The sequence below is a fragment of the Egretta garzetta genome, unplaced genomic scaffold (assembly GCF_000687185.1).
Source record: "Egretta garzetta isolate BGI_Z169 unplaced genomic scaffold, ASM68718v1 scaffold779, whole genome shotgun sequence".
In the NCBI taxonomy this organism is placed as follows: Eukaryota; Metazoa; Chordata; class Aves; order Pelecaniformes; family Ardeidae; genus Egretta; species Egretta garzetta.
The window spans coordinates 565,923-593,313 of record NW_009260792.1 but is presented as its reverse complement, the minus strand read 5'-3'; the positions used below and the strand labels follow the sequence as shown (position 1 = coordinate 593,313).

The window sequence follows — 27,391 nt, the reverse complement described above, 5'->3', positions numbered from 1 at the left end:
AGCTGCTCCCTCCTCCCCACCCACAGCACTGAGAACCAGGGGGTACCACAGCTGGCTTTTAAATTGTACGTGGCAGCGTAAACCAGCCCTGGTCAATGGCTTTGGCTGAGCTGGATTGTGGTGGGTTACCCTCCCGTCCATTCAATGTCAGAGCTGCTGACAGCTGTATTGGCAGTGCTGTGTGCCCGTATGTAGGGTGACATACCTTCGTTATGCTGGTAGATGATATGGAAAGTTCCCATCCAGATAAAACTCAGATCCAGAAGTGATCAAGGCAGCACTGCTGGGCCAACCATGGGCATGCTTGCAGACTGCATGGCCTATGCGCAGTTCAGTCTCTTCCTCAGCTGGCTGGGCATTCCCTAGGGGTGCTTTTCAGCTCGTGGGGCTGAGATGCTCTGTGGCTCAGCTCCTTAGCCTACAAGCTGCACAGTAAAATGTCAGTGGTTTGCTGCCCTGCTTGCTCTATGGCTTCCCAAGCCAGGACCATAGTCCATACTCACTACCTCCCTCTGTCTCTTTTCACTCTGTTCACCTCCCCAACTCCGCTTCTCATTTCTTAAGCCTGTTTGGAGATGTCAGCCAGAAGGTACAGGTCCTGATCTGGCTGAATGCGTAAGGTGCATAATGCTGGGGTGGAGAGGGTCCTGTAGAAAACAGGGTGAGTTGCTGTGTGGTCAGGGGTTCCCAACATCCATCTGTACTTCAGCGTGTGTTGGCATGAGCGTCTGCCGCTTGGAGCATGATAGGACTAAGGTCAAGAAAAAATCCAGAAGGTAAGGAGGCTTCTGAGCTCCATGTGCTGCATGTAAATCATAGCTGGGTGGAGGACGTAGGGCTGATGCGTTAATGTCTGCATTCATCTTTGCCCTCTCCTGATGATAGGATTGCTGAAGCTGTAAACATTTGGGGTGAAACTGGTTTGGGGTTTTTTTTTTGTTTGTTTGTTTGTTTTAATTATGTGATTGTTTAGTGCTAGTGAGCTGGGTGCTTTGTTGTTACCATGATTATTTTTATTTTTATTTTTTTCTAAGTCTAGAAATACTGCTTTCTGGCATAAACCTCTTGCTTTTATGTGAAGAAGACATGTTCCAAGGTCATTGCATGGTATTTTATGGTGCATTTTTGCTTTCTCAGTCAGTCTTTTTTTTTTTTTTCTTTTTTTTTTTTTTTGTGACTGCTCCACCCAAAATTCCTCAAAGCTAAACAGAGAGAGAGGGTGTGAAGCTGACTCATTACTGGACTGAGAAAGTAACTAAGGTTCATTGGTGTCCTAGGGAGGGGAATACTAATGCAGACCTTTGTACCGCTTTGATAGATGCAAGCGAATTCCCCAACGTGGCTTCAAATTCATGGCAAAGGATAAGGAAGCCTGGCCCATGCATTTCCATCCAACAAAGAGTAATTTCTGAAGGAATGTGTTAAACAGTTCTAAAGGTTTACGGTACCAGGTACTGGAACTAACATCTAACTTGTTTGTCATGCTACAGTTACTTTGCAAAAAATCCCCTGGTAAGATACTCCTCCAATCAAACCAATATTATCTTCTTGGACAGATGGTATTTTTGCAAATCTACTTTAGGTATTGGGAAAGAAATAATATTTTATGGGAATTTTTGTGGTGTGTAGCTTCACATGACTTTAATTAATTAATGCACAAGAGCTTTGGAATTGTCTAATGACCACCCTCATGAGATTGATAAGGGCTTGTCTAGTAGTCAAAATTCTTGAAAAGTTTGTCAGCCCACTGTACTGCTTTTTGTGTTTTGTGTTTGCTTTCCAATGTGTTCCTGGAGCCTATGCTGTTTGCCCTATGTATAATCCCCACGGATTTGAATGGTTTAGGATTCAGCTACACCTTTCAGTCGTATGCTCTCTAATAGAAGTTGTGGCATATTTTCTTGCCTGTCCTCTAGGGTAAATGACAGAATATTTTTGGTGAGCATCTCTTGATTATGGAGTTCACTTCCTTTGGACCACCATAAGAAGAAATTAGAAATTATTTTTTTTTAAAGGATACTATCTGGAATGTTGTTTGTGGTAGTGGTATTTCTTAAGGTTCATGGGTGTTGTGTTTTACTGCATGTGCTTGATCAGCAAAGGGAGGAGTTAGATGAGGCAGAAACAAAGGGTTTGTGTTTGGGTTTGGAGATTCTGCTTGTTGGGTTTTTTTTTAATGCATACAGTCTGAAAAATGTAGTGTATTAAATAAAATAAATGGCATGCTGCAGTGTGCATCTTCTCTCCAGATAACCTTTACTACTCACCTAGTAGAAGAGCATGGTTACCACTTTTATTTTTTCCTAGAAATGAAATAGGAATAAATATCATGTTAAGCTTTAAGTCCAGTTTGTAGCTTGTTAAGAATTCATTATTTTCTCTTGCTTTTAGTTGAAGCATCTTGTCATAATGGAGATGAAACAATGGAAACAATTGAGGCTGCTGAAGCACTTCTCAACATGGACTCCCCTGGTCCTATGTTGGATGAAAAAAGAATAAGTAAGTTTCTAATAAAATCGAATCCAGTCTCTATTTGCCTTGTTTGATTATGAAATGAGGAGGGCTTCAGTGCAGCATGGTTGTGTGGAAGGGGTAAGATGATTTTGCTCCCAGGTAGACTTTATGTACATGGTTTGAGTATCAGAAATCTGGTGGTGTATGCAATGAAAGATTTCATTGCCATGCCAGTGAAAGAATTAAAAATTACAAACGGAAGGTGTGAATGAAGCAAGGTTATTTAGACTGCTGCCTTTTGTTTGGCTGGTAGAGGATGAGTCTGTTTGTGTTGCCAAGATAAAAGAATATATACTTACATCTGCAGATTGTCTTAAATATGAATAAACATGTGTGATTACCAAATAATTTTGCTTTTTTGGGGGAGTGGGTTATGTCATTAAATTGTTCTATTTTAATGCTGCTTCTGTTTGTGTGAAATGTGGTTGGATATACTCCATTATGAACAGGTCTTCTCTCCCATGAAGGCCTTAAGTGTCAGAGTTTTATTTCATTTTATGTTTAAACATTTGCTGTAAAAAGTAGCTTTTAAAAGTCCTTGTGGCTGCATGAAAATACTCCTATTGTCCTTTTCCCTTAAGCAACTATGTTTGGCACAACTGAAGATGATGATATGGTGGCTCCTATTACACACGTGTCAGTCACACTTGACGGGATCCCCGAAGTGGTGGAAGTTCACCAAGCCCCGGACCCTTATGCTGAATCACCAGAGACTCCAGAATTTGAACAGCCAAAGAAGAAAAAAGGTAAGATGCAACTGGAGAACAGCAGCATGGAGTAGGAGAGCAGTGTGGGTGGCATGCTTGCCTCCCCTGTGGGTGTCTGGAACCATTCGGGATGTCAGGTCAAAATAACTGAGTGGGCTTAGCTAGAAATGTAGAGAAAGCGTTTTGGTTTTGTTTTTTTTTTTTTACTGGGTAGTGTGAGCACAGATACTGGTGCTTAGATAGTAATGATGTTGGAGAGGTAGCAATGATGGTTTATACCACAGGAAACATGGATTTCTGCTTATTCCTATTTATAGTTTCTTCTTCAGAGCAGAATTGCAATAGAAGCTATAGAGCTGTTGTTACCATGAATGCTGAAGTACTTTAATTAGCTTCTATTTAGCTTCAAATAAAGATACTTGATCTGTTCAGAATATGGGATGAGAATGAGGAGGGTTTTTTTTGATTTTCTTGAATATGAATGGGTTTGGGTTTTTTGGTTTTGTTTTTTTTTTTTTTTTTTTTTTCCAAATAGCTGCATACTATGGTAAGCATTAGTCCCATTTGTGGTAGATGACATTTATACAACGTCCATTGAGTGATGCTCCATTGGCATCGGGGCTGTCCTAAAGAGTAACAAAGTTATGTGGTGTTAGTCAGACCTTCTGCTCCTGTTTTCCCACCCTGCTTCAGCGTGGACCCTGTCAGAGGTTCTGAAGCTGACATCTACAGTGGAAGAGAGTCATGGAGTGCAGGCAGATGTAAGGTGCTGTTGCAATGAATTTAAAAAAAAAAAAAAAAAAAAAAAAAAAAAATTATTTTCTGTTACTGTAGCTGGTAAGGAAAGACTTAAAATCAGTAACTTGAAAAGGAGCTGCCAATTAAATGAATGAGAAAGCATTTTTGCTGCTAATGCAACCGTCATACTCCCAAATGCTGGGAGTCATTATCTGTGAGAGGGAGCGTACTGCCCTGAGGAAGCCTTGGGGGGAAGCCTCCTGAGCCCCGTGTGTGTCACAAGGTCTGGTAGGGACGGGTGTGGGTCAGGAAGTCTCCGATTCCCGTAAGAAAGCTGAACTGAAACCGCTGTGGAGGAGAGCTTTACCAGCAGCTGACCCGAGAGTGCTGCTGGGGAAACTACCGTGCTGTGTGCACTACTGAGTGATAACCAATTGTAAGAAGATTTTAGACTGTTTTCTTGGTTTTGTTCTTTTCTTCTCCTTTTTAATGTTGGCTGCTACGTGGGTCAAAACAAGGAGCTGCTGTCTGCCAGACATTTAACCTCTTTGGCTTGATGCTTTCATACCCTCTTTTGTGTTGTGCTTCTGCTTACTCCCACTCCTTCCTCCTCCCTAGCTGTAGGTTAGAAAACCAGCTGCTTCACAGCAAATGTGTGTGTTTGTCTTTGACAGTTAAATTGGATAGAAAAAATACTAGAAAAGATGCTTCACCTTAGTGTTTCATTAACTACTAGGTTTTGATGAAGTTGAGACTTCATGAGGTAGATGGTCTGGTCTGAGTGATGCTGAAGCATTACTTCAAAATGTCTAGGGGTTTGTAAGGCATCGGCGTACAACCGTTACTGCAAAATGTTATCAATTTTGTAGTGCACTTAGGATGACGTGCAGTGTGTGTGTGTGTGGGGGGGGTTTGTTTGGGGGTTGGTTGGTTTGTTTGTTTTAAAGTGCAATCTGTTTCCCTTCCTTTGGTCAGTTTTGTGGCACGGCAAAAGACTAGCGTATATAACCCATCAGCTAAACTCGTAGGGTTGCATTGTGCAGCGCATTGCTAGCTAACTGAGCCAGAATGGCACTGCCAAGTACTGCAAGAAAACATTCTCCAGAAATGACGGGGTGATTTCACTTCCTTTCCCTGTGGGCCTTATTGCTGCAGCAGGAGAGCTGTATCCACCCACCTGCTCAACTCCAAACCTGCATTCAGCATGATGTTTGTACTCATGAACGTCTGGGCACTGAGCTGCTGAACTAACAATCAGAAAGACAGGAAAAACAAAGGGATGTCAGAGAAAAAACTCTGGAAATTTGCTCTACTAATACCTTCAACCCCGGTTTTGCTATGGGAGATATGTGGCAGTAGGTAGTCACATAAGTTACATACACATTGTATTTTAGATATATACTGTCTATTATATTTTTATATACATTATATTTTTTTAAACAAACCCCACTGAAAACAGTGCAAGAAAATGTATCGAACTTTTTTCTGGTGTGGTATAAAATATTTAATCAGGAGCAGCATCTGACTTTCTAAATATATTGATTTGTAGTATGACAACTGGAAGTGTTTTTGCAACCATGGAATAGGAAAGCGGAAATAACAATTACAAATTCAATTAGCTATACAAAATTACAGTACCCCCACATAAGGCTCAGCTCTTTCACATTCTTCATCCTTCCTCTTTGTAAAATTCTCTCCTAAAAAGGGATTTAGTTATGTACTCTGAAAGGTAACAAATTCATGCTCTGTTAAACCAAAGGAGGAAGTGTGCTTAATGTGCTTTCAGAAAATATCTTCCTTTAAACAAAGGAAACATATCTTGTGTGTCTCTGTTAACTGTGTTTTTGATGGTATCGGTCAGTGCCTGGAGATTATAGTTCACATGGTATTCTAAACCATCATCTTAAGTGTCTCTAGCCCAGATATAGAGCAGTATCAATACCTTTCTGTAAATGAGTTTCACATTCTTTACCGATTTCTAATTTTGGATGGGTTTCTGGCAGAGGATTGTCCATACAGGATGTCTTGAAGTAGTCTAGGCTCAGGTAGGAGAGCCTGGAATTGCTGTAACAATATTATTCATATTTAGTAGCCTAGGTTATCCCTAATCAGAAGCGCGTAAATTATATGTGATCAGTACTTACGTTTCCTGAAGTTGACCAGCAGTAGTTCAGTCATGACCTAATTGAGCCCTCATCCACTTCATTTTCTTTTAAGACCTGATCTCATTTGGACAGAAGGTAATTAATTACATCAAAATAACACTCCCTACTCCTTAATGGTGTACATTTACACCTGTACAAGAGAGGAAACGAGATGAGCACCAAACAGAGTCTTCCCATGACACAACTCTAAGGGGAGAAAAGCGCTTAGCCAAAGTTCTTGTGAAGGAGAAGCTGATCTATACAAGAGTGACTTCATCTAGACGCTTTAGGGAAAACAGACATTTCTGCAACCAATAATGGTGAGTGGAACAAAGCTGCTAAAAATATACTCCAGTAGTTCTTTATCCTTTCATGTGATGACATATGTAAAAAACAGTATCGTAGGATTTAGTCCCTCTCATCTTCATTCAAATATAGGAAAACATTACTGGCCAAGACGATGGCTGAAATTTGTGTCCCATCTTCAGTCATGAATCCTGTCTGAAAGGAAGCAAGAAAATTAAAGGACTCCAGGCATTACTAGAGTTTTCTCACTGTAGCTCCCACAACTAGCTACCCCTTCTCCCCCATGCCCTGTCAAAAAAAGAGAGAGAAGGAAGAAGGTGCACAGGTAGACTTAGCAAGACTGCTAATGTCAAAAGGTGAGCGCCTAAGCCAGTGTTTCTTTATGACTCCTTTATAGATACCTGGAAGTCTAGAGCAAAGCAGTTGGCACAGGCTGGCACTGAGCATTTTTTTTCAGAGCTAGTGAAAAAACCCTCACTCTTACTCTGCAGCAGCGCCGTTTCCTTACTAAAACTGCCCCTAAAAACAAAACCAAAAGTGGAGCATCATAGTGTGTAGGATTGTACAGGCCTGTTGGTCTTGCCTCTGTAGAACATAAACTCCTTGGAAATGCAGTAAGTAGAGAAAAAGAAAAATTTGTTTTTTTAGATCTTTAATTATGACAACAGGTTATTTGGATCTGAGTCCTGTATCTGCTTGGTCTATTCTGCCTCTCAAAACAGCAAAGGTAGCACATGAGTAACTTCGGTATTGTCAATGTCCTATGGGGTCACTGCAAAACCCGATAAGAGAAATTTTTATTTCATAAGAAAGTTCTGAAGGTTTCTGATTAATTACATTACCTGTAAAAGCTGACATTGCAGGGAATGAGAATTACTAAAGGAATAGGTTGAAGGTATTATACTGAAAAATACTTCAGCATGACTTATATTTTTTACTCCGCTGCTGTTTAGGTAGATGGTTTCTCAACATTTTCAAATCAATGCTCTTCATTCTTGACATCAGTTGTAATGAACTTCTTCTTTTCAGTCTTCCTCACCAGATAGAGCCACCATGCTTCTGACTTTAAAACCCAGTGTTTTTCAGAGCCTGTTACTGGTTCTGCTGGTCTTAACAAGCAAACAAGTGACTTTCCTTTACCTGCAGCCACTGTTGGGAAAGGTGTAAAAGAGAACAGGACTGGAAAATGTTTTCTTTACGTGACAGTGTAGTTCATGGCTGTCAGTGGAGACTTCCAATCTATTAAACTAGCAGACAATATTTTTTTATCCCTAAATTCCATTTTGGTGATGACCTAACAAGATAGTGCTCTGTATTTTACCTAGCCTTTCCTGTTTAAACTCTTGCCCACAATTAATAGCTTAAAAGCCACAGACATTTCCAAGGTACATGGACTTTGAAACAAAGTGAGCATAATCTTTACTGGAAGTACTCTAAGAGCATAGGGGGTCCAATCCTGCTATAGAAATTGAAAAATTTTGGCATAGAACTGAGCTCCTCACTTACTAGAAATTGAATCCTCTCTGAATTGGGGAAACAAATCTCTTCCCTTTTTAGGTCCTTGTTCTTCTTTATTTTGGTTTTTTTTTAAGCTGGAGTTTGACTTACTGGTGGTTTATTTCAGGGAAGAAGCCGAAACCATCTCGTCCTGAGTCCCCTACTACAACTCCAAATATATCTGTGAAAAAGAAAAACAAAGATGGAAAGGGTAAGTCAAAGAGTTGTCACTCAGGTTTTTACAAGAACATTGTTTCTGAGTGACCTGTAGAACGAAAACATTTGTGATATAAAAAGAAAGCGTTCAGTAATTTTCTTGTGACGTAAAACCAGGTCTTACGGTCAGGGGTAGTTAACAGCTCATCTTAAGGCAACTAAAAAATCAGTACACGAGATTTCTCCATGAAATTTCTTCATGAAATACCCAGTTCCTAGGGAGACTAACATATTTGTCATATGTTAGTAGCAAGGGTTCTTGGAAACTCCTCGAGCTCCCGCAGAGGCTGCTGTGTTTTGAGTGAAGTCTTGGGGAGTGCTTTGCATTGTATTAGGGTTTCTTGGGCTGTGGTTATTTTGGCAGATGATCTTTGAAAATGTTTTCCATCTGTGTCTAATTCTGCAAGAGGAGCTAATCAAGGCAGCCAGTTGGCAGCAGGAAGTACCAAGCCCTAAATTTTGAGGAAAGTTATAACGCAGCTTTTGAAGGCTTGGGCAGAAAACTTGCTAGTTTGATACTTCTTTTCATTCCTCCCATATTTGAAAGGAAGAAAGAAAATAGATACCACATAACTGATACAATAAATCATTTCCTGCAGACTGAACTGTTCAGTATTGCCTGTCAGTTCTGCCCAACAGCTCAGTTGCTTTCCTGTTGGGTCCAGCACCCACGCTCCTGCCTGGGCTGGTGTTTGAATGGCAGCCTGGTGCCCTGGCCCCCACCAAATTCTGCTGCACTCAGCAGGAGCTGGAAATGAGCCTCCCCTGTGTCACCGCAAGTGCCTGCATGGAAGCCTAGCAACTGAGGTGCTTCCATGCTTGCACAGTGCTTTCCAGGACAGAAGCCCAGCCAAGCCTGGAAGGTGGTGGCGTAAGAATGTCAGTCTCTCTTGAAATCAGAAAAATCGCTACACTGACACGACTTTTTTTTTTTTTTTTTTTTTTCCTTTGAAGAGGGATTTTCTGCAATAACAGGAAATTAAGAGTTGTTTGCAAGCATTAAATATTTAACAGGTTAATGCCAGCAGTTCTGAGAATGCATTGTTGCTGTTTTTTTTTTTAATTAAAACCTGTTTTTTAAGTAAAAATGAAACAAAAGTATCAAAAGGAACCTCCAAGTTTTGCTCAAATCAAATAACAAGAAAAACCCACAAAATTAAGAGGCAGAAGAGTCTAATTTTTCTGTTGATGATAACAAGTATTCGCCGTATTTCCCATTTGTCCATTGTTACAAAATTGCTAATTCAGAAGGAATTGAAAAGGAGCATGTTGCCTGAAAGCACTGCCTGTTACAAAAAAAGCTACCACAAAAGCATTTGTTTAGCATTTTGAGGAACATAGAGTTGAAGTAAAAGGGTTATTAATATAACCGGCCATGGCAGGGAAGCAGCTAGAAAATCATGAGTTGCCTGTCTCTCAATATCCACAATGTTCCCCTAAGGAGAACATGTATGCTAAAATACCAAGCCTTCCATATAATTATTTGCTGTGATGCATGGAGAAAACTGAGTTTTCTATGTATTTCTTGTTCAGCTGTGACTCGGAGGAGGTTAAAGATTCTGTCTGTGAGTAAAGCAGACGTGGTTTTTGCAGACCGTCCTCTCCACAGTGATTTTTAGTGCCTAAGCAGGGACCAATTTTCAGACTGCCTTGATGCAGCTGAGCATTTTTAGTCTAGACTACAACAAAAGCACCCTGGATTAGATAAGGTAAATGGCTGAGAATGCTCTCACTAGGGGCTGACATTGTGTCTTTCCTAAGCAGTCTTAACCTTTGCCTTTGAGGTATCAGAAGGCAAACAGGCTGACCATTTCATGTAAGCTGGGATACATTTATTTGTTGCAAAGGCAGTGTTCTTTCTCTGGGGATGCTCACTTTTCAAGTTGCCATCTGCTGAAGGAGCTGTTAATATTTTGTACTGCCAGTGCTGATGACTTCGCTGAATATTTGCAAAATATAGATTATAATCCAGTAGTATAGGAGTTTTAATTTGTAAGACACCTCATCTTGCTAAAAAAAGTTCAGACTGGTGGTTATTAAAGTTGAAAAAACTGCCGGGTGAAATTTGAGCTAACAAAAGAGATCCTGTCACCTTCTGATGGACTGGACATCATTTTTTGTGAAACTTAAGAAATCTGCACACATTGTCCTTGCTGTGGTTTTGCCCAGCTACTTGTGGGAGGTGATACTTCCATACAAGAAGATTTTTCTTCCTTTCTCAGACTAACAACATATCGCTAAGAAGCTTATGTGCAGCCTCAAGTGTCCAAAAGAACATCAGACACCAAAAGCCTTAAAAAAAGCAGGGAAAAGGGTCTCATTAGTTATATGAGTTTGGACTCCTTGAATATGCTTTTGGGAAAAAAGAACATGTGAATTTTGTAATAGTTTTGTGTATTCACAACCTGTGATTTTAGTACTATTTCTTTGTATGTGGTAAACACTGAACAGATGTGATGGGTTTCCATATGTAAGTGTTTACGCCTGCTTGTTTGTAAAAGGAAATTTGAGTGCTGTCTACCAGCAAGTGCAAGCACTCACTGGATTAAAAAAAACCCCAACTTTTTCTGAACTTTATTCTCGAAGGTTTGCCTACCTCAGAATATGCCACTGATCGCCCCATATAAATCTAATTGTTAAAAGTAAGGATTTTCTTTAGCCTTTTAAAGGATTATAACACTCACCTCATTCAGCAAAGTATTTAAGCAAGGGCTTAATTTCCAGCATTTTCAGACAGTGGATCTCAATAAGTTCCTATCTGAGGTAAAGCAGGAGGGACTCTTCTGTAACTGGATTAGGGAGGGGGGAAGTGTACACATAGGTGACTAATGCTGTCTAACAGTGGTGGTTGGAACAAGTGACTCTGTGTTGACTGGTACCTGACTCTGTAGGTTACAGACAGCGGATAGGGTGTTTGGGCACCCAGATTGTAATGACTAACAAGAATCCTTTCCCATGCCCTTCCATCACTATTTCCTTGTCTTGATGATATATTACAGTGTATTCATAAAGATATCAGCTGCTTAATTTTTAGATCATTTACATCATTAGTAAAATATGGTCAGCTAATACTTTTTTTTTTTCCCTGTGTCCTGAAATACTTTTATTTTAGGAAATACAATTTATCTCTGGGAGTTCTTACTAGCACTGCTACAGGACAAAGCTACATGTCCTAAATATATCAAATGGACTCAAAGAGAGAAGGGCATTTTCAAACTGGTAGATTCCAAGGCTGTATCCAGGTTGTGGGGAAAACACAAAAACAAACCTGACATGAATTATGAAACGATGGGTAGAGCTCTCAGGTATGTGCATTTTTAATAATTGGTTTTGTTGCCTTAGTGTTTGCATGCATTAAATGCCTCATCTCATTTGTGTAACAACGGGAAAGATTTTTAATTTGGGAAATGAAGAAGTTGTTTCAGCAAAATAAATAAGCTAACTAAAAGTAGCCCTTACTGACCTTAACCCCAAATCAGTCACTGTCAGTCTCAGCTCAGACATTTTCAGTGCTGCTGCAAAAACTGCATCTTCACAGTCAGCAACAGACAAAGTAAGAGACTGAAGATTCCAAGTGGGGCAAGCCTTTTACATAAAATTTGAATCTCTTTTCTCAAAAAAAAATTCCTAGATTCAGGTGTATTAATGAAATTATTCCTACGTGTGATGATCCAATTTCCAGTGGAATATGCAGTTTTAGAATTCAGATCTGGTTGTGCTTCTCTGAACTTGCATCTATAGTTTCAAAACATCTTGCCATGTGCCTCTGCCTATCAAGCTGGGATTTTTCTCATACATAAAAGACTGCAAAATAAGCAGACATCCACGAAGCTTCAGTCTTAACCTGCTGCTTGATAATTGTCCAACGGAGCAGCTGGACATCTCATTTCCCTTCACCCCTCACCTCAGTGTGCGTGATTTCCAATTGTCATATTAATTTGTAAATGTAACAGAAGTAGTGCTCTCCTGTCCTATTCCCTTTGCTTTGTTGTAGCTAAAATGTCTGCCTGTGCTCACTGGTGAATAAGCATGAATTCAGGTAACTGAAAGAACTGTATGAGTCAAGAGGAGAATTACAAGTTTCATGCAACTTTTAAAGAGTATGAGTTGATAGCAGAGCTGCCAATTCACGGAGTTCTTCTCTTTCTCCTCAGAGTTATCTGAGGTTGAAATTAAGAGGTGACAAGAAATACCAGTAAAAGAAAGTTTTTTGAGGAAAGAATATGCTATTAAATTGGCCACTCCTTAATAATGAAGAAACTAGGCATTTAAAATGCTGTTTTCTTGTTACTGCTGGTCTTATTTTCTGGGGGGTTTGTAGCCTTTTTTTCTTTTTTTTTTTCTTTTTGGTTTGGTTTTTGGCAAAAAACACTGCATAACTTGATGCATGTACGCTTTAAACAGATACTATTACCAAAGAGGAATACTGGCTAAAGTAGAAGGTCAGCGCCTAGTATATCAATTTAAAGAAATGCCAAAAGATCTCGTCTATATAGATGATGAAGATGCGAGCCCTAGCACTGAATCATCAGATTCAACTCTGCTCTCAACTCCTGTGGCCAATAGAAACCAGTCGAGCAGATCTAGAGCATCTGCAAACACAGGAACAAAGGGAGGATCAGCCACAGTGCTAAAAACAGGAAACTCGAAGCCTGCTAAGCTGAAGGAGCACGTAGAAGTTGCACAGCAGCAGACACCTGGCTTGACTTCAGAAGTTTTGAGGACAATGCAATCTCCGCAGCCAGTATATCCTACTCAGCTTTTTCGGACAGTTCATGTAATGCAGCCATTGCAGCCCCTCACAGAAGGACATGCAGCTGTAACCAGTAATGCTCCGGATGAAACGTTAAATCCCTCTGTTCAGAATATCAGGTAAGAAAATGTACAGAAAATTAATGTATGAATAACAAGTTCACAGGATGATTGCTAGATAGACTAGATTCTTTGCTGTGATTGGACATTAGGAAAAATTTCTTCACAGAAAGGGTTGTCAAGCATTGGAATGAGCTGCCCAAGGAAGTGGTTGAGTCCCCATCCCTGGAAGTATTTAAAAGACGGGTAGATGAGGTGCTTAGGGACATGGTTTAGTGGTGGAATGGCAGTGTTAGATTAACAGTGGGACTTGGATGATCTTAAAGGTCTTTTCCAACCTAAACGATTCTGTGATTCTATGAAAAAAAACGCACATCTCCCAGTTTGGTTGCAGTGAAACGGTGTCTTTGTGGCTGATCCCAGGAACTGGGAGTTACCACAGCATACTGCGACGTGTACACTCATAAAAGCTCTGCCTTTGGTGGAGAGAAGCGCATCTTTCCTGCAGTATTAGGCCTGATGCAAATCCTCTGGAGAGGAAAAATACACAACGTCTCTTTAAAATTGGTATCATCAGTTCCGTCCCACAGCAGAGACAATGTTTTCATGGCTCTGCTTTTTCACTGAGTTCAATTTTTGAATTATACATGGTGTGTCTGCATGATCCATTCAAAAATATTTTCCTTCTTGCTTCTTAATTTTTTCTTCTTAAGCATTTTTGTCATCTCTTTCATCTTTTGTATTGTCCCCAGTTACAACAAGGGAAAGCTCTCTGTTATCTACTCTAGCATTTTGCTGCTGTTACAAGAGCATGTTCTTCTGATTTCAGAAAACAGTTCACAAAACAGTCTCATGGGAGCTGTGTATCTGCAGATTATTTTGGGACACAGTCATGCTTCCACGCTTAATTTGTATGTCAGCTGGCCAGTACTGCACAGTGTTTAAGCATCATGACTCCTTTGCACTTACCCATTGCACCTTAATTGAAGAGGCTTTAAAAACAGTCACTTAAGCCAGGTTTTACTCTAGCTTGAGGCGTCCCCTGATGGAACTTGTTCATCTCCACTGACTACAAAAGACCTAAACCAAATAAATGTTCTTGTAATCTAGGCCCCTCACAGGAATATCAGAATTGTGTATGCTGATTCTGGACCTTAAAGCTGTTTCAGCAAAGCTTCAGGATAGAATTCAGGAGCTGCATGTTATTAATGAATTATGAACATCACTTTTTTTTTTGAGATTTGCTATGTTAATATCATCGTTAAAATAGTTACCATTTTGTGCTGCAAAACGGCAATAATGCTATTTCCTGCTCCCTTGCGCTATTCTTTCCTTTGAAAATTACATCCAGAGACACCAATAGATTTGGAGTGGTACTACCTTGGGTTAACCACGCAATTTTGTCAGATAGAATTAAGTAATGACACTAATGAGACCAAATACTTCCTTTGTTTCCAAAGAGTAAGTTTTGCTCTCTTTAACATCTGCTACTAGAGGGATGCTGGTGAAAACTACTCAGTTATTAAAACTCCACTTACATAAAAGGAAATAGAATAGCAGTAGCAGCTAGGTTTTTCAGAAGAACTGAAAGAAGAACTGAAACTGTTTCGATCAGCTTCCAGTGGCTGATAGAATAGAATCAATAAGAAACGCTTTAGGAGATGAACCAAGTATGACCAGGAAGCTGAAGATTTATACAGAGAAATGACAAACCAAGACTGCAGCTTCAGTCAAGAAAAAAAGTTATATTATCTGTTCTTTCTTGGGGGTAAAAAAAAGACTTCCTAGTTTAAATCCTATTGTTTGGGGGGTTTTTTATTTCCTTAAAAATTATGAAATGTTTTCATTCTTGCTGCAATATGAAAAATTCACACTGAAAAGAGAAATTCACTGGATAGTAAAGGCTGCAAGAGAATAAATACATTGGGCCATGAAAGCAAAAATACTTTTTATAGTTACTGGTAGGCACTGAAAAACAAACTGGAAAGAGTTACCATTTTTACGTAGACAATAATTTGTTTGCATTTGTCTTTTAATTCTAAAATGCATGATTTGAAATCAAATTGCGTTTTGCTTATTGTTCTAACCAACTAGAATTAGTTCAGGATACATATAGGAGAGAGAAGGGTTGTATTTGATCAGAAGTTCATGTGAAATACAGTTATGAAGAATTTGACCAAACAAAAAAAAAGGGCCAGTTTTGGAATTCATTCAGAAAATTAATAACATAACCTGCATCAAGGTGATGTCTTGTGAGTTTTTAAAGCTTAGGAATGAAGCTACTCTGTACAGTGCAATCCTATGATTTCAGTTTGATAAAGTATTTAATTACTTGTAAAAATTGACTAGGGCACTATAGTGAAGGAAAACAAGTACAGACATAACTGAAGCTATAGAGTACCATTTAAGTCAGTAGAATAACGCTATTAAATATTAATAGGGGGAAGTTTAGCAATTTGCAGAGTAGTGCTGCATTAGCTTGTATATCAGAACCAATATCAATAGTATAGATGGTGCAAAAAATGGTAACAATAAACAGAAGTATCTGTAAGACCTAATAAGGCAGGCAGGCAAGAAGTCCAGCCTAACATTCAGAAAGCTGCTCAGTGACATTATGACATCCAAGTGTTACATGATGGTATTTCACAATCAGACCTTGGGCAATAAGCTATGGGGAAAAACGATACATGTGTGAAGTTCGAATGAAGTAAAAGCCTTAAAGCCTTAGGGTTCTGTATTGTGTCGGTTCTAATTCAGTGTTTGTAACTTAAGACATTATTCCATGAAGTCTTCAATTGCACTTTCCTTAGCCAAGATGACAAAGCGTCTCAGATGAAGGAAAAAAAAAAAAAAGTCCCATTGGATCTTTTCAGTATAGTACATAATTACTGAATGGTACAGAAGTATTGATACTTAAGAAGGAATGTACTAAGGAGTCTGAGCAGTTAGAGTGAAAATAAAAACCACAGCCTAGACTTTTTTGGTGTGCTTTTAACCAGGATGGGCCAAGCTGCAAACCAAGGTGCTGATGAGTCCTGTGCAGTAGTCACTGCCCATTGCAGGCTCTAAAAATACAGTTTATGACAGATATATTTCTGCTCAGTTTCAAAGCTTCAGAAGGTTTGGTGAGGTAGAATGGCACATTGAACATTTTGGGGGGCATATATTTTAGGTCTTGTTTTATAATAAGGCTAAAACAGAGGAACTGGATTTGGGCTTTATTTGTTCAAACTATAAATCTCTAGCAGTTGAGTGTGTTTGTGTACATGTTCTGAATTGCTGCAGTGGGGCTTCCATAAGCATTGAAATGAATGGCCTACATGATTTGAAAACTCCATGGCAGGTACGATTGCCATTATAGAATAAGAGCTGACAAACCTTCTGATGTACGCGCGCTCTCTGTAGGGCTGTGGTTGGAGTCACTTCCATATTTACACTAGTTTTGTAAGGAAGCATGAGGACAAATAGCAACATCGGCTGCCAGTTGGTGTTCAGAGGTTGGGGCATGTAGATAGTAAAGTCATTTGGGCAAAACGGCAACCAGGGTATGGGAATGATCCTCAGAAGGTTTTCTGATGCATACTGGTTAGTGGTTGGGCTCTGCCTTGAAGCGTGAACATCTTGGACCCATATAATTTGCCTTACACAATGTAGCTTCTAAAGCTTTATTCACATAAATGTTCTTCCCTCTTCCTCATGGAAATAAATGGTCTTCTCTCTGCAGCAATTTTCTTCTGTTGTGTTGTGAGAAGAAAAAAAAATGGAGAAAATATTGAGCATTTTTGAGGTCAAAACGATTTGGCTTCTTAACACTTAGCCATGCCTTTCAGAGAAGTTTGAACATGCATCTTTTCTGCTGAGGGACTTGGTAAAAGAATCACATTTGAAGAATGTTGTGAAGGGCTGGTGTCACCATCCCTCCCCTGCACTGGGCAGCATTGCCTGGTAAGGGCAGAGCGTCACTGGGAGAGCATGGCAGCCGTTCCTGGGGCCTCTCTGCCTTTCTCAAAGGAATGGGCATGCCAGTGAAAATCAGGGGCTGGTTCTTCACAGGAGACAGGCAGTGGCTTCATTTATAGCTACACATGCAGCTCATACAGAGTTCTGTGTGCTTTGAGGGGAGGGTAGTGCCTTATGCTGAAGTGGAAAGGTCTTGGCTTTTGGATGGCTTTTGATGGGCTTTTCACACAAGTTTTGGTGCTGCTGTGTGCAGGGGAGGCAAGGAGGAGTGTTGCTCACCAGGGATAGGTGCCTCTTTTTCAGCCCCAGTGCTTAAACAGAAAGGCTGTGATGGGGTGGGTCAGGTCATGCAAACTGGGTTTGGGAATGTTTGGGAAGACATCTAGTATCCCCACTGGGAATATCTGGAATTGCAGACTCACTGCTGTTCTGCAGGCTTAACCGCTCTGGCTCGGTGGATGCAAGCACAGATACTGCAGTCTCCAGTTGTGTAACTGGGAGCTGAATTTGGCACCACATGTTTCCAGTGATAAGACAAAAATAAAAATGCCTCTCTGGATGAGCATTTTATTTCTAACTTTTTCCAATGAGACAGCTTTTTTAAGGAAGGGGAAAAAAAAGTTTCTTTGAATTTAGTGCTTGTAAAATTGTTCTGTTTAAACCAGAATAACTGACGCAGGTTAACCAGAATATCTGGTTTATTGCAGTAATTGTGTTTTAGCTTGGAATTCGGAGGCACTGAAGTAGGCCTGGAATTCAGCTCCGTGTTCATTGGGTCGTTCTGAGCGTAAAGGGCATCCTTTCTGTTGCTCCAGAAAGCGTATCTCTCTGGGAAGGCTAGGGACTTACCTCGTCATGGGTAGTTAGGACATCGTACAGGGCTCCAAGATGTCTGCGCTTGGGCAATTAAATTGTTCCCTTAAATGGCTAGGGCTGCAGGCAGAGAGAGATGTGTTTTCATTTACCTTTAATCTAGAGTAGTAGTGATTTAAGACGGAGTGTCTTCTGGATGGAATGAAAAGAGGGATCATATTGTGAGTGATTTAAAATTATATGTCTCTATTCATTATTGACTGTATGGGACATGGCTGAATCTTCTAGCTGGCAGCTCTATATACCAAGAAGTTTGCAATTAGCTGACTGCTGACAGATCCTGTGCAATGCTTTAGCAGACTTTGGGTTTTAAACACAATGTTCCTATCAAAATTCAGTTTATTGTTTCTCTCCTGTATTTTCAAGTTGTCTTTGTGATAGCTTGGGCAGAGCATGTTAGAAGACCAGTATCCTGACTCTGTTCTGTAGCTGGGGGAAAGCCAATACAGACCACAGAGGACCAGTGGGATATGCTTTGTGTGTTCACTTCTGAACTGGAGAACTGCTACGTGATGAATCGGCCACAGCTTTCATCTGGACCTTTTTGCAACCTTTGGGGTAGAAAACATTGCAGTAATTCATCCTGAAGGTGACACAAGTGTGGACCACAATGGCAAGATCCTCATTCAAGAGGAGAAGGAAGTAGCTGAAGGTGAATCATGTTTTTCCTGCACGTGAGCATTCTTTGTAAGAACAGTGATGAAGCCAACAATATGCCAACTCAGTGGATTGTCCCAATAAGCAGAGGGAATTACCTTTGAAAGTCAGGTCTACCCCAAGCAAACACATACGCTTTCTGCTGTTGTTCCATAATCTTGTTTCTGTGTCCAGGCTGTGATGTATTGGTGGTCTGACTGCAGATATGCTGATGCTAAAAAATAGACAAATTTGTCTAGCATGAGTTTATCAACTCTGAAAATGTGATTACAGCTGCTATTTCAAACGAAGTGTCTTCATCTTGTGTCATGTATAGACGTTAGCTTGTGTAAGCTGTGCAGTGAATGTCACCGTTATATTCTGTAATTGTACTTCACACCCAATCTATGTTGGTTTTGCTTGAGCTTGCATAACCACACAGGCACAAAGAAGCAGTCTGGCAATGGCCCACTGAGATTTTGCATTGACCATCTGCTTTCAGTCTTTTTTCCCTGAATAAGAATGAGAGTCAAATCTGCATGGTCAGCTAATGTTGTAGCCCATGACTCCTCTGCCGTTCTTACAGGTATGCTGAATAAAAACCGTCAGAGGTGTTAGTCTCAGCAAAGAGCTTGCTAGGGCTCTCTGAGACTTGATGGGGAATATGAGTGAAGGAATACAGTGCCAAATGAGGACTTTTAGATAATCGGAAGTAACACCTGGCTAATACTCGGAAGGCTGTACTTTGATCAGCCAGCATCAGTGCACGTACTTTGCTTCTGTTTGCAGTTAGATGGCAGTCTTCCGTCAGTGCAACAAGTTGGGTCTTCATGCTCCAAAAAAAGGCCTGAAGTAGAAGCTCTCCAGCACACCGACCAGCAGATACTGTTGGATCTGGCTCAGCACTGCTGTAGCCTTCCTCAAAGGAAGGGAAGCAGGTGACTGTTGCAGAGCTGACCTCTGTCATCTCTGAAGTGAAGGCTTGACTGCATTTCAAGTTTCAGGATGGCGAGGAAAATGCCCTTCCTGAGGGAGGTGTTGGTCAGAAATAGGCTGATGTGATCTCACCAGGCTTCTCATGTAGCTTACAACAGGGTCCGTTTCTCGGAACACATTTACAACTGGGACAACTTATATCACAGCAAAGACTTGAGTTATAACCAAATGTTTCAATTTTATTTTCCTGCAGCTGAGAAGACCTATTCTGATTTAGTTTCTGTGGTAGGTAGGAAGAAGGCTGCTTACAGCAGAAGGGACTTCAAAGTCATCTAGAGAGATTAATTTTTTGTTTCTGCACAATGAGAAGCTGTCCACAGGAGCTCTCTTTACGTGTCTTCAGCACTATTGAAAGAGGTGGGAGTTCTGCAGGTCTCTGTTAGTAGCAAAGTCTCTGAGTTTTAATTTAGGTGAGCGCGCAGTTTTGAAAAATTCTGTAGACTGTAAGACTGCATGGGTCAGTAAAAAGGACACCAGACTTGAGAGCCGAGTCCTCTGTCTTTGTCCTCATGACGTAAGAAATTATCTTGTCCAGGCAAAGAACTGGACAAGAACAGGCAAGTTCTGCCCTCCCTTCAGAGGAGTCTGTGTTCAGACTGGGCGTGAAGGCATCAAGTGCCTTTCTACCTCTCATGGACATCTCCCCCTAGATTGCTTAGGAGCTCGCATCTGCATGGCTTGTGCTGTAGAAGGACCAGTGGCTATGAGGCAATACATTGGGGTGAAGTATTGACAAACTTGTTGATGTCTCCGAGGATCATGTACGTGAGGGCAGTTGTGGAGCAGCTTTGGAGTTTGCAGAGACGGTAGAGCTCCTGAGTTACATTTGGCTGATGCTTCCTCTAGTCACTCAAAAGAGATTGCCTCTTGACTCCGGCATCTGAAGTGGTTCTAACAAGCACATCCTACCCCTTCACCTCCCTCGCTCTTCCTAGCTTCACTGAACGAGTTGGTTGCAAGAAGTTAGTTCAACAAATGGGGAAAGTCCCTGGAAACTCGCCCCTTTATCTCAAGGCCATCATTTCCCCTGTAGCTGTAGGTTGAACAGTGCCTTATGCTGGAGAGGGGATTCTCCTCTGTTACCTCTGTCTGAGAGTTTCTTAACATTGCCTTGTTTCATTTTCTTATTGGGCTGTGAAATACTTTGTTTACCTTGGCTTGTAGCTTCATTTTTCTTTTTATCTTCTCCCTTTCTCCACTTAATAAATTGCACATAAATTACCATGAATAAACTTGGTTTTCCTGTCGGTTGCTTACTGTTTGCTTTATCACTAGTTACCTCTTGATGAGCTAATATGACATTGCACAATTCTAGGCTGTTAACAGTACCGAACGGACCAAGAAATAGATGATCGTTTTCTGCCAAGCTAAAAGGACTTCAGAATTTTTGTCATTCTTTTCTCAGTTGTAACAAGATTGGTTTATGGCAGCGTTTCCTTTTCATTGCTGTTGCTCAATGCTCTTGCTCCTTTTGTAATCTCAGCAGGTTTTAAAGTCGTCACCCAACAGATTTGTACCTTAGAGTAGGAAGGGTGTTATCAAGTGTACAGTGAAATTCAGAAGCATAGCAAAATCTTCAAAAGCACCTAAAATAATGTAGCGCAGTGTTAACAGATCACCTTAAGTAGTGTGTACTTTTTTTTTTTTTTGTAAAACAGGCAAAACTATTAACCAAACCTGTATTTTTTTCAATCATATTCAAGGCAGATAGTTCGAGCAGCTAAATTTTTAGTTTGTAAACACAGTTGTCTGTAGTCTTACCAGTTGAGGGAAATGTCTTGCTTGGCCACCATTAGCGTAAATAACAATGTGTATTTATGGTGCTGTGTGCTATTTAATACCGTGCTTGTACAGACATCTGCGGCGTGCTTTCCCTGTAGCAAGTTCATGCTCTCTGTGTGTGTGTGTGTATACATGTTTATTTATGTGCGTATCGTATATATGTATCTTGACTGATGGAGAAGATAGAGCATCTGAAGGAAACTATTAGTCATAGTAAGATGTACAGGTATGGGACTTGCTTTCAGGAGAAATAAGATGGCTTGACATGAATATGCAAATACCAATGGCAGTGTGGAGAGACAAACGGTCTGGCTCAGTCCTCTCAGAGCTGCTGCTCCTAGTGCTTTGCAGAATACCTTCTGCGTTGACTAGATCCAGCTCACACTTTTTCAGGTTGTCCTTTACAGCCATTGAGCAGCTAGAAACTTTTATTTTTACTATTTTGTTTTAAAACAAAACAGGTAAAGAACAAGAAAGTAGCTTCAAAGTAATATTTGGGTGGTATACCACCACAGGCTCACAGCTTCAGCTGCTGCTTTCAAAACTGCAACTATGGAGTTGATCTTAATCCTTCAGGCTCAACTAAGTGTCTTCATGGATTAAAGAGCTGGCTATCTATTCTGATATTTTTAATGCTTTCCTGATGGCAAGTGTCAGTTGTCTTCCCTTCCTAACATGGCTGGTCCATTTCACTTGCATTGCTGGTCTCTGTAGACCTTCCTGGGTTGACCTATGTCTATGTGACATTTTGATTTTACTGCAAGTTTGTTTAATTTTAGGTAATTTACTTTTAAAAAAAAAAAAAAAAAAAAAAAAAACACCTAAGTCTATATATTGCTTGAAGTGGAAAAAATAATTAAAAATCAGTCCACTGAAACAGTTTCCAATGCCGTAAAAATGGGGGGGGGGGGAAACGTTAGCACCGATAACCCTTAGCAGACTTGGTGTGAGCCGTGGTGCTGAACCTTGCACTTTAAGTTCAGTTGTTGGTATTTGCTGTGCAGCACCAAGTTCTGCAGAAGTTGGAAAGAAAGCAGCACTCGCTCTAGCTGGCGCTTCACCTCCAGCCAGCCCCCATTTCCATGAGCTTCTTCCTTGGGCTGTCCCCAGTTCTGTGAAACACGAGCTCAAGATTGACCCTGGTGTCAGTCGCATCAAATTTTGTTGTCCTGGTTATTATGGCCTGTGTGATGAGACCTGCGTGGGAACCTCATGGGCAAGGATTTGGATTTGTTTTGCTATAGCAGCATTCCTGGGTACTGCAACCTTCTTTCTTGTGAGGAAGAGAAAGCTACATATGGAGATTTTGTTCCTTGTATTACCAAGGCACATGTGGAGGTGGGGAAAAGCTTGCCTGCAGTAGGGACTGGCAGCTGGAGGATGCTCAGGGAGTACTGATTGCTCTGAGCCTGATACCAGCTGGGTTACTGGTGCTGCTCTTGCTGGACCAATCTTTGGAGCTCAGCTAGAGGCCTTTCCCAGAGGACTGAGCTGAGAGGGAAATCCTCTACAAATATTACTTCACTTGTCTCTGCTGCTGCACTAAGAAGGGGGGAATGCAGCTCCCTGTGCGGTTTGACCACTGCCAGCAGCAGCATCTGCACCCACATTACCCCATAGCTTCAGTGTCATGCAAGTCCCTGCTTTGGTAAGCTTTTGTGGTAACTGTGATAGCTAGAGCCTGGTTTTAAATTGAAGTTTCAAATATGCTGAGTCTGATCTGACTGGTCAATGGCTAAACACTGGCAAGCAGGATTTCACAGAGCTGTAAAAAATAGTTACGACATGGGCAGAAGGACTGTAGAAAGGAGGATGTTCCACAGTAGATGTAAAGTAGGCAAGCCTTACAGCATACCTGAGGACAGTCTTCAGAAGGAAGAGTGTGCAGTATTGTGCGTGGACTTGAAAGTACAAATGTTGACAGTAAATGGTTTTCCATCCAAGTGGTTTCAGCAGGGTTTCAGAAATAAGCTGAAGAGGAGATGGTTATTTTTGGTTTCGGTCAGTGTCAGATATGTTCAAGAAAACACAAGGGAGAGGTTAAGACTGAAAAAGGGGAGGAGGGTGGGAGGGAGAAAACACCAAAGAGGAGCAGGAAGATTGGAGAGAACTTTGCAGAACAAGCAGAAGGAAAGACAAAGATTGTTGGAGACAGCGTGTCATGGTGGGCTGGAGCAAGCTGAGGCAGGGTGTCAAAGCAGTCACCCTTCCCTTCCTCTTTCCCTCCCCTGGAAATCATTTGCCTCACCAGGAGCATGTTGTGGTTTGGGTTGTTCGTTTGTGTGTTTGATTTTTATTTGCATGACTGGGAGTGTACCTGTTTCAGCCACATCTCTCAAGTCAGCGTTTGTCCACTGTAGTAGTTGTGCACTTCAGCAATGTGGCTGTTAATCCTCCGACGCTGCCCTCTCAGCTATACATACATGGAAAGTAATGTGGTACCCAAGTCTGTGAGCCTGCAACCGAGGGAATCATTCCTAATTTAAACTGATGTTTTGGGAGCAAGTTCTGTTCAGTTGCTTTACCAGAAGGAGCGTACAAGCCTGGCAGACTGAGAACTCTGTGTCCTGGGAGTCTGAGAAGGTCCCAACCAGACCCACTTCTTACAGTGCAGATACTTCTGTGTATAGGTAAATGCATATACGGATGGTCAGGAGAATCAAGGCCTGACTTACGAATTATTTAGGCTCGCGGCTTAGGAATTACTTAGGTTACTTTCTGATATTGATGGCAGATGTGTGGTGGGTCGTGCTCAAGACCTTGGTTGATGCATGAGAAGGAGATCTTAGATATGATTCCCAGATTTCCTGATGAGCTACTGGACATCTCAAAGGCAGGCTGTTCGGTTTGGCGACGGTTGTATCGTGCATGCAGGGTGCCTTTACTTTGGGAACTGCGTTGCTGAATTCAGGAGTCACACCCAGTTCTTGTTTTATTAGGAGGGCAACTGCTACCTCTTTTGGAACCGTTGGGTAAATGAAATGTTTATGATGCCAAGTGATTTTTTCAGTAGTAAATCTGTAATTATTTTTCAAAACTTGGCGTGGCAGTGTTCTGACCCTGCAATCTTTTCTAATCTTAATAGGACTTTACAGACTCCAACCCAAGTTCCAGTGGTGGTTTCTCCTGGCAATCAGCAGCTGCATACTGTAACACTCCAGACAGTGCCTCTTACTACAGTGATAGCCAGCACAGATCCAGCCTCAGCAACAACGCCCCAGAAATTCATTTTACAAGCCATTCCTACTTCACAACCCATGACGGTTCTTAAAGAAAACGTCATGCTGCAGTCTCAGAAGCCAGTCTCACCTCCTTCCTCAATCGTGCTGAGCCCGGCCCAAGTGCAGCAGGTGCTCACCAGCAGCGTGCAGACAATTTGCAATGGAACAGTCAACATGGCTTCGTCTCCGTCCTTCAGTGCCACTACCCCCGTGGTAACGTTTTCGCCGAGCAGCTCGCAGGTGGTAGCTCATCCGCCGGGCGCAGTGATCACTTCGGTTATTAAGGCACCGGAAACGAAACAGATTGGTGTACAAGGAGGGGTAAAGGAAGAAGACAGTGACACATTAGACGATACCGAGCAGTCGGAGCAGAGATTCCAGCAGCAACCCTTTGTGATGGTAGTGTCCAGTCCGAATGGTTTCCCATCTAACGTGCAAGTGAAGCAAGAAAAAGAGCCGTTGGAACCCACTTCATACTAATAAATAAATAAATAAAAGACCCTGTGGATGATTATTTTCAGAAATGTGACGGGACTTTTTCAGTTATGTATATATGATTTGATTCTGGAGCAGGATGTTGCAAAGCTACTTAATTTCCGCAGTTAATTGTTAGAATTCATGCTTTAGAATGGATTTTGATTTTCTGTTAATTGCTAAATGTTACCATATAAATAAAATTACATATTACTCATGTTTCAGAATACAGGCATGAAGGAACATGCTTTTTACGCTATGAAGACTTTCTCCCGAGGTTGCTGGCCAAAGTTTCAAACTTCTTTCTTGCTGCACGTTTCCAGTCTGTTGCCGATTTACATCCCAGTAACGTTGTTATAACCTTTTCTGTTTAATCTGTACGTGTATCACTTAACTTTTGAAGCAACAGTTACTTTTAGTTTGAGACATTTTCATTCCCTGTGTATGAATTCTTACGATCAAGTATTTGTTTCATAACCGGTGAATTTACACCAGTTTTAGACTTGGATAACCAGGTATCCTCTTGCTTTTTCTTTTTTTTTTTGCAGCACAAGCTCTTGTGCGTGCAAAATGGAATATACACTCCTATTGAGAGTACACAAAACATTTATTCTAGTCATGGACAACACCATGTCTATATTTTATACAAAAACATCAGATATATTTAATTACAGAAGCTAACGGCATCACTACAAGGTGCAAACGTTTCATGCCATTTTGCGACTATGAAGCTTAACAATCTTGCTTTCTACTTCAGATTATTTTGTAAGGGGGGAGGGAAATGAAATATATACAATTTATGCAGGTATTTGGAGATTAATACTGCTAAGAGTTCTTTTTTTTTTTTTGATTGTAAATAATGTACATTCAATGTCACAAGGAAGTTTTTTCAGCTAATTTGTTTCCATACAAATTTTTGATAGATGCAAATAAGATCATTATGTTTAGAGGTCTAATGTTATATGTATTCATATTACAGAGTGAATTTGTATTTAAAGACAAATTTTTAAATGATGGAGCCCTCTGAACCTTGGGTCCCTTGTCTTTTGTATTTTTAATTGGTTTATTATGAAAATAAATCAAGCAGAAAAAATGTTTCTGTATTTACTCTGAAATGTTTTTATGTTATTGTACTGCTGTGACGATCACCACAAATAACCAAAACACACTGAGAAACGGGGCAACACATGGGTCTGTGCTGGGCCGTGAGCAATTCACCAGTCGCTTCCGAACAGACTCGGAACGCACCCAGCGTGCCGCGGGTACCCTTCGAAATAGCAGTACCGTGCGGTTTTGTAGCTCAAATGAAAGTTGAGCTCAGTCCAAGAATGGGACTTAAAACTTCTCCTTTCCCATCACTTCCCAATACATTACGGACACCCCAAAACTTTCAGCCTTGTTCTGGGGTGCCGTTGATCGCAAAGGTCTTTGCAGAGCTCGCGTAACACAACCGCTGGCCCAAACCGCTTGGTCGTCAAAACCTCGCACGTTGCAGTCTTTCGGCAGAAGGCGGGTTAAAAACAGATACGATGCCTGGTAAGCTTAGTGGAATGTAAAATTAAAGGAAATGCGGCTTTCTGTGATTGAATTCATGCAGGAGTTTTACGGATTGGTTCATAAGGTTAACTTTAAAGGTAAGCATTACAGGTACTAGAAAAAACTAAAGGGAGCAGAACTATGGCGGAGAGAGTTCGGTCTCGTTGAGTAGGAGCAACTCTACAAGCTGCTACCGAACGAGCAGCGCTCTGCCACCGCTGCCCTGTTTCTTGGCAGCCGAAACCACCCTCTTTAACTCGGCGCTCCTTCCCTCTGACTCCCACGCAGTCTGGCTCCCACCTGCAAATCCACCGTGCCTCACCCTGTTTCCAGGAAGGCTGGGCCATGCCCAAACCCAAGCGGCTGCCGCCGGCTGACCGGCGGTTGGGCACCTGGCAGCGCTCCCCGCCGCTGGGGAGTGCCGGAGATGCCACCAGGAACAGGGGCAGGCGCTGCACAGGCGTCGCCGACACAGTTCTCGTCCTGAGGGCTATCTCAGGTTGGTGCAAGCACTGGAGGGGGAGGATGGGTTTTTTGGTTTCTTTTTTTTTTAAAAATCAGACTATAAAATAGGGGCTTTTTCCTGTAGTACAAGTATTTCATAACGCTAGGACACCTGAAGTGGTAACGCTTGACTGGCATTGGTGTTTTTAAATGTGGGGAGGGGAGGTTGTTTTGCTGATTTACAGGAGGGGAGGGGGAATCGCATCATAAGGCTACAACTTCGCCAGCAAAACTTCTTGCCACGGACGCAACGATGACGAAGGGAAGATGATTTGTCAGCGAAGTTTACGTCAGTTGGAGAAGGGGAGAAAATCAGCAGGCAGGAACGCGCCTCCAACAGCAGACTCCCCCATGCAGCCAACAGTAAATGACAATCGCTCCCTCCCCGCCTCCCGTAGGCTCCGGCCGGCCGCCTCCGCACTCCCAGCTCCCCTTAGTGCGACAAAGGACGGGAGCAGCCGGTGTAGACCGTACA

At 41.4% G+C, this 27,391-nt stretch overlaps 2 protein-coding genes across 2 annotated transcripts in view; both read left to right on the top strand.

The window, feature by feature from the left end:
* Nucleotides 1–25,902, top strand: part of ELF1 (E74 like ETS transcription factor 1) — a 40,616-nt gene extending 14,714 nt beyond the window's left edge. Inside the window, exons 4-9 of the mRNA XM_009646711.2 lie at nucleotides 2,392–2,499; nucleotides 3,096–3,260; nucleotides 8,034–8,117; nucleotides 11,235–11,427; nucleotides 12,527–12,994; nucleotides 24,267–25,902. Coding sequence (XP_009645006.1) covers nucleotides 2,392–2,499; nucleotides 3,096–3,260; nucleotides 8,034–8,117; nucleotides 11,235–11,427; nucleotides 12,527–12,994; nucleotides 24,267–24,882 — 1,634 coding nt within the window. The 3' untranslated portion in view covers nucleotides 24,883–25,902. The remainder of the gene's footprint in view (nucleotides 1–2,391; nucleotides 2,500–3,095; nucleotides 3,261–8,033; nucleotides 8,118–11,234; nucleotides 11,428–12,526; nucleotides 12,995–24,266) is intronic.
* An 855-nt stretch (nucleotides 25,903–26,757) lies between these two features.
* Nucleotides 26,758–27,391, top strand: part of SUGT1 (SGT1 homolog, MIS12 kinetochore complex assembly cochaperone) — a 30,226-nt gene continuing 29,592 nt past the window's right edge. The window contains exon 1 of the mRNA XM_035902100.1: nucleotides 26,758–26,911. Within this exon, the coding sequence (XP_035757993.1) occupies nucleotides 26,758–26,911 (154 nt within the window). The remainder of the gene's footprint in view (nucleotides 26,912–27,391) is intronic.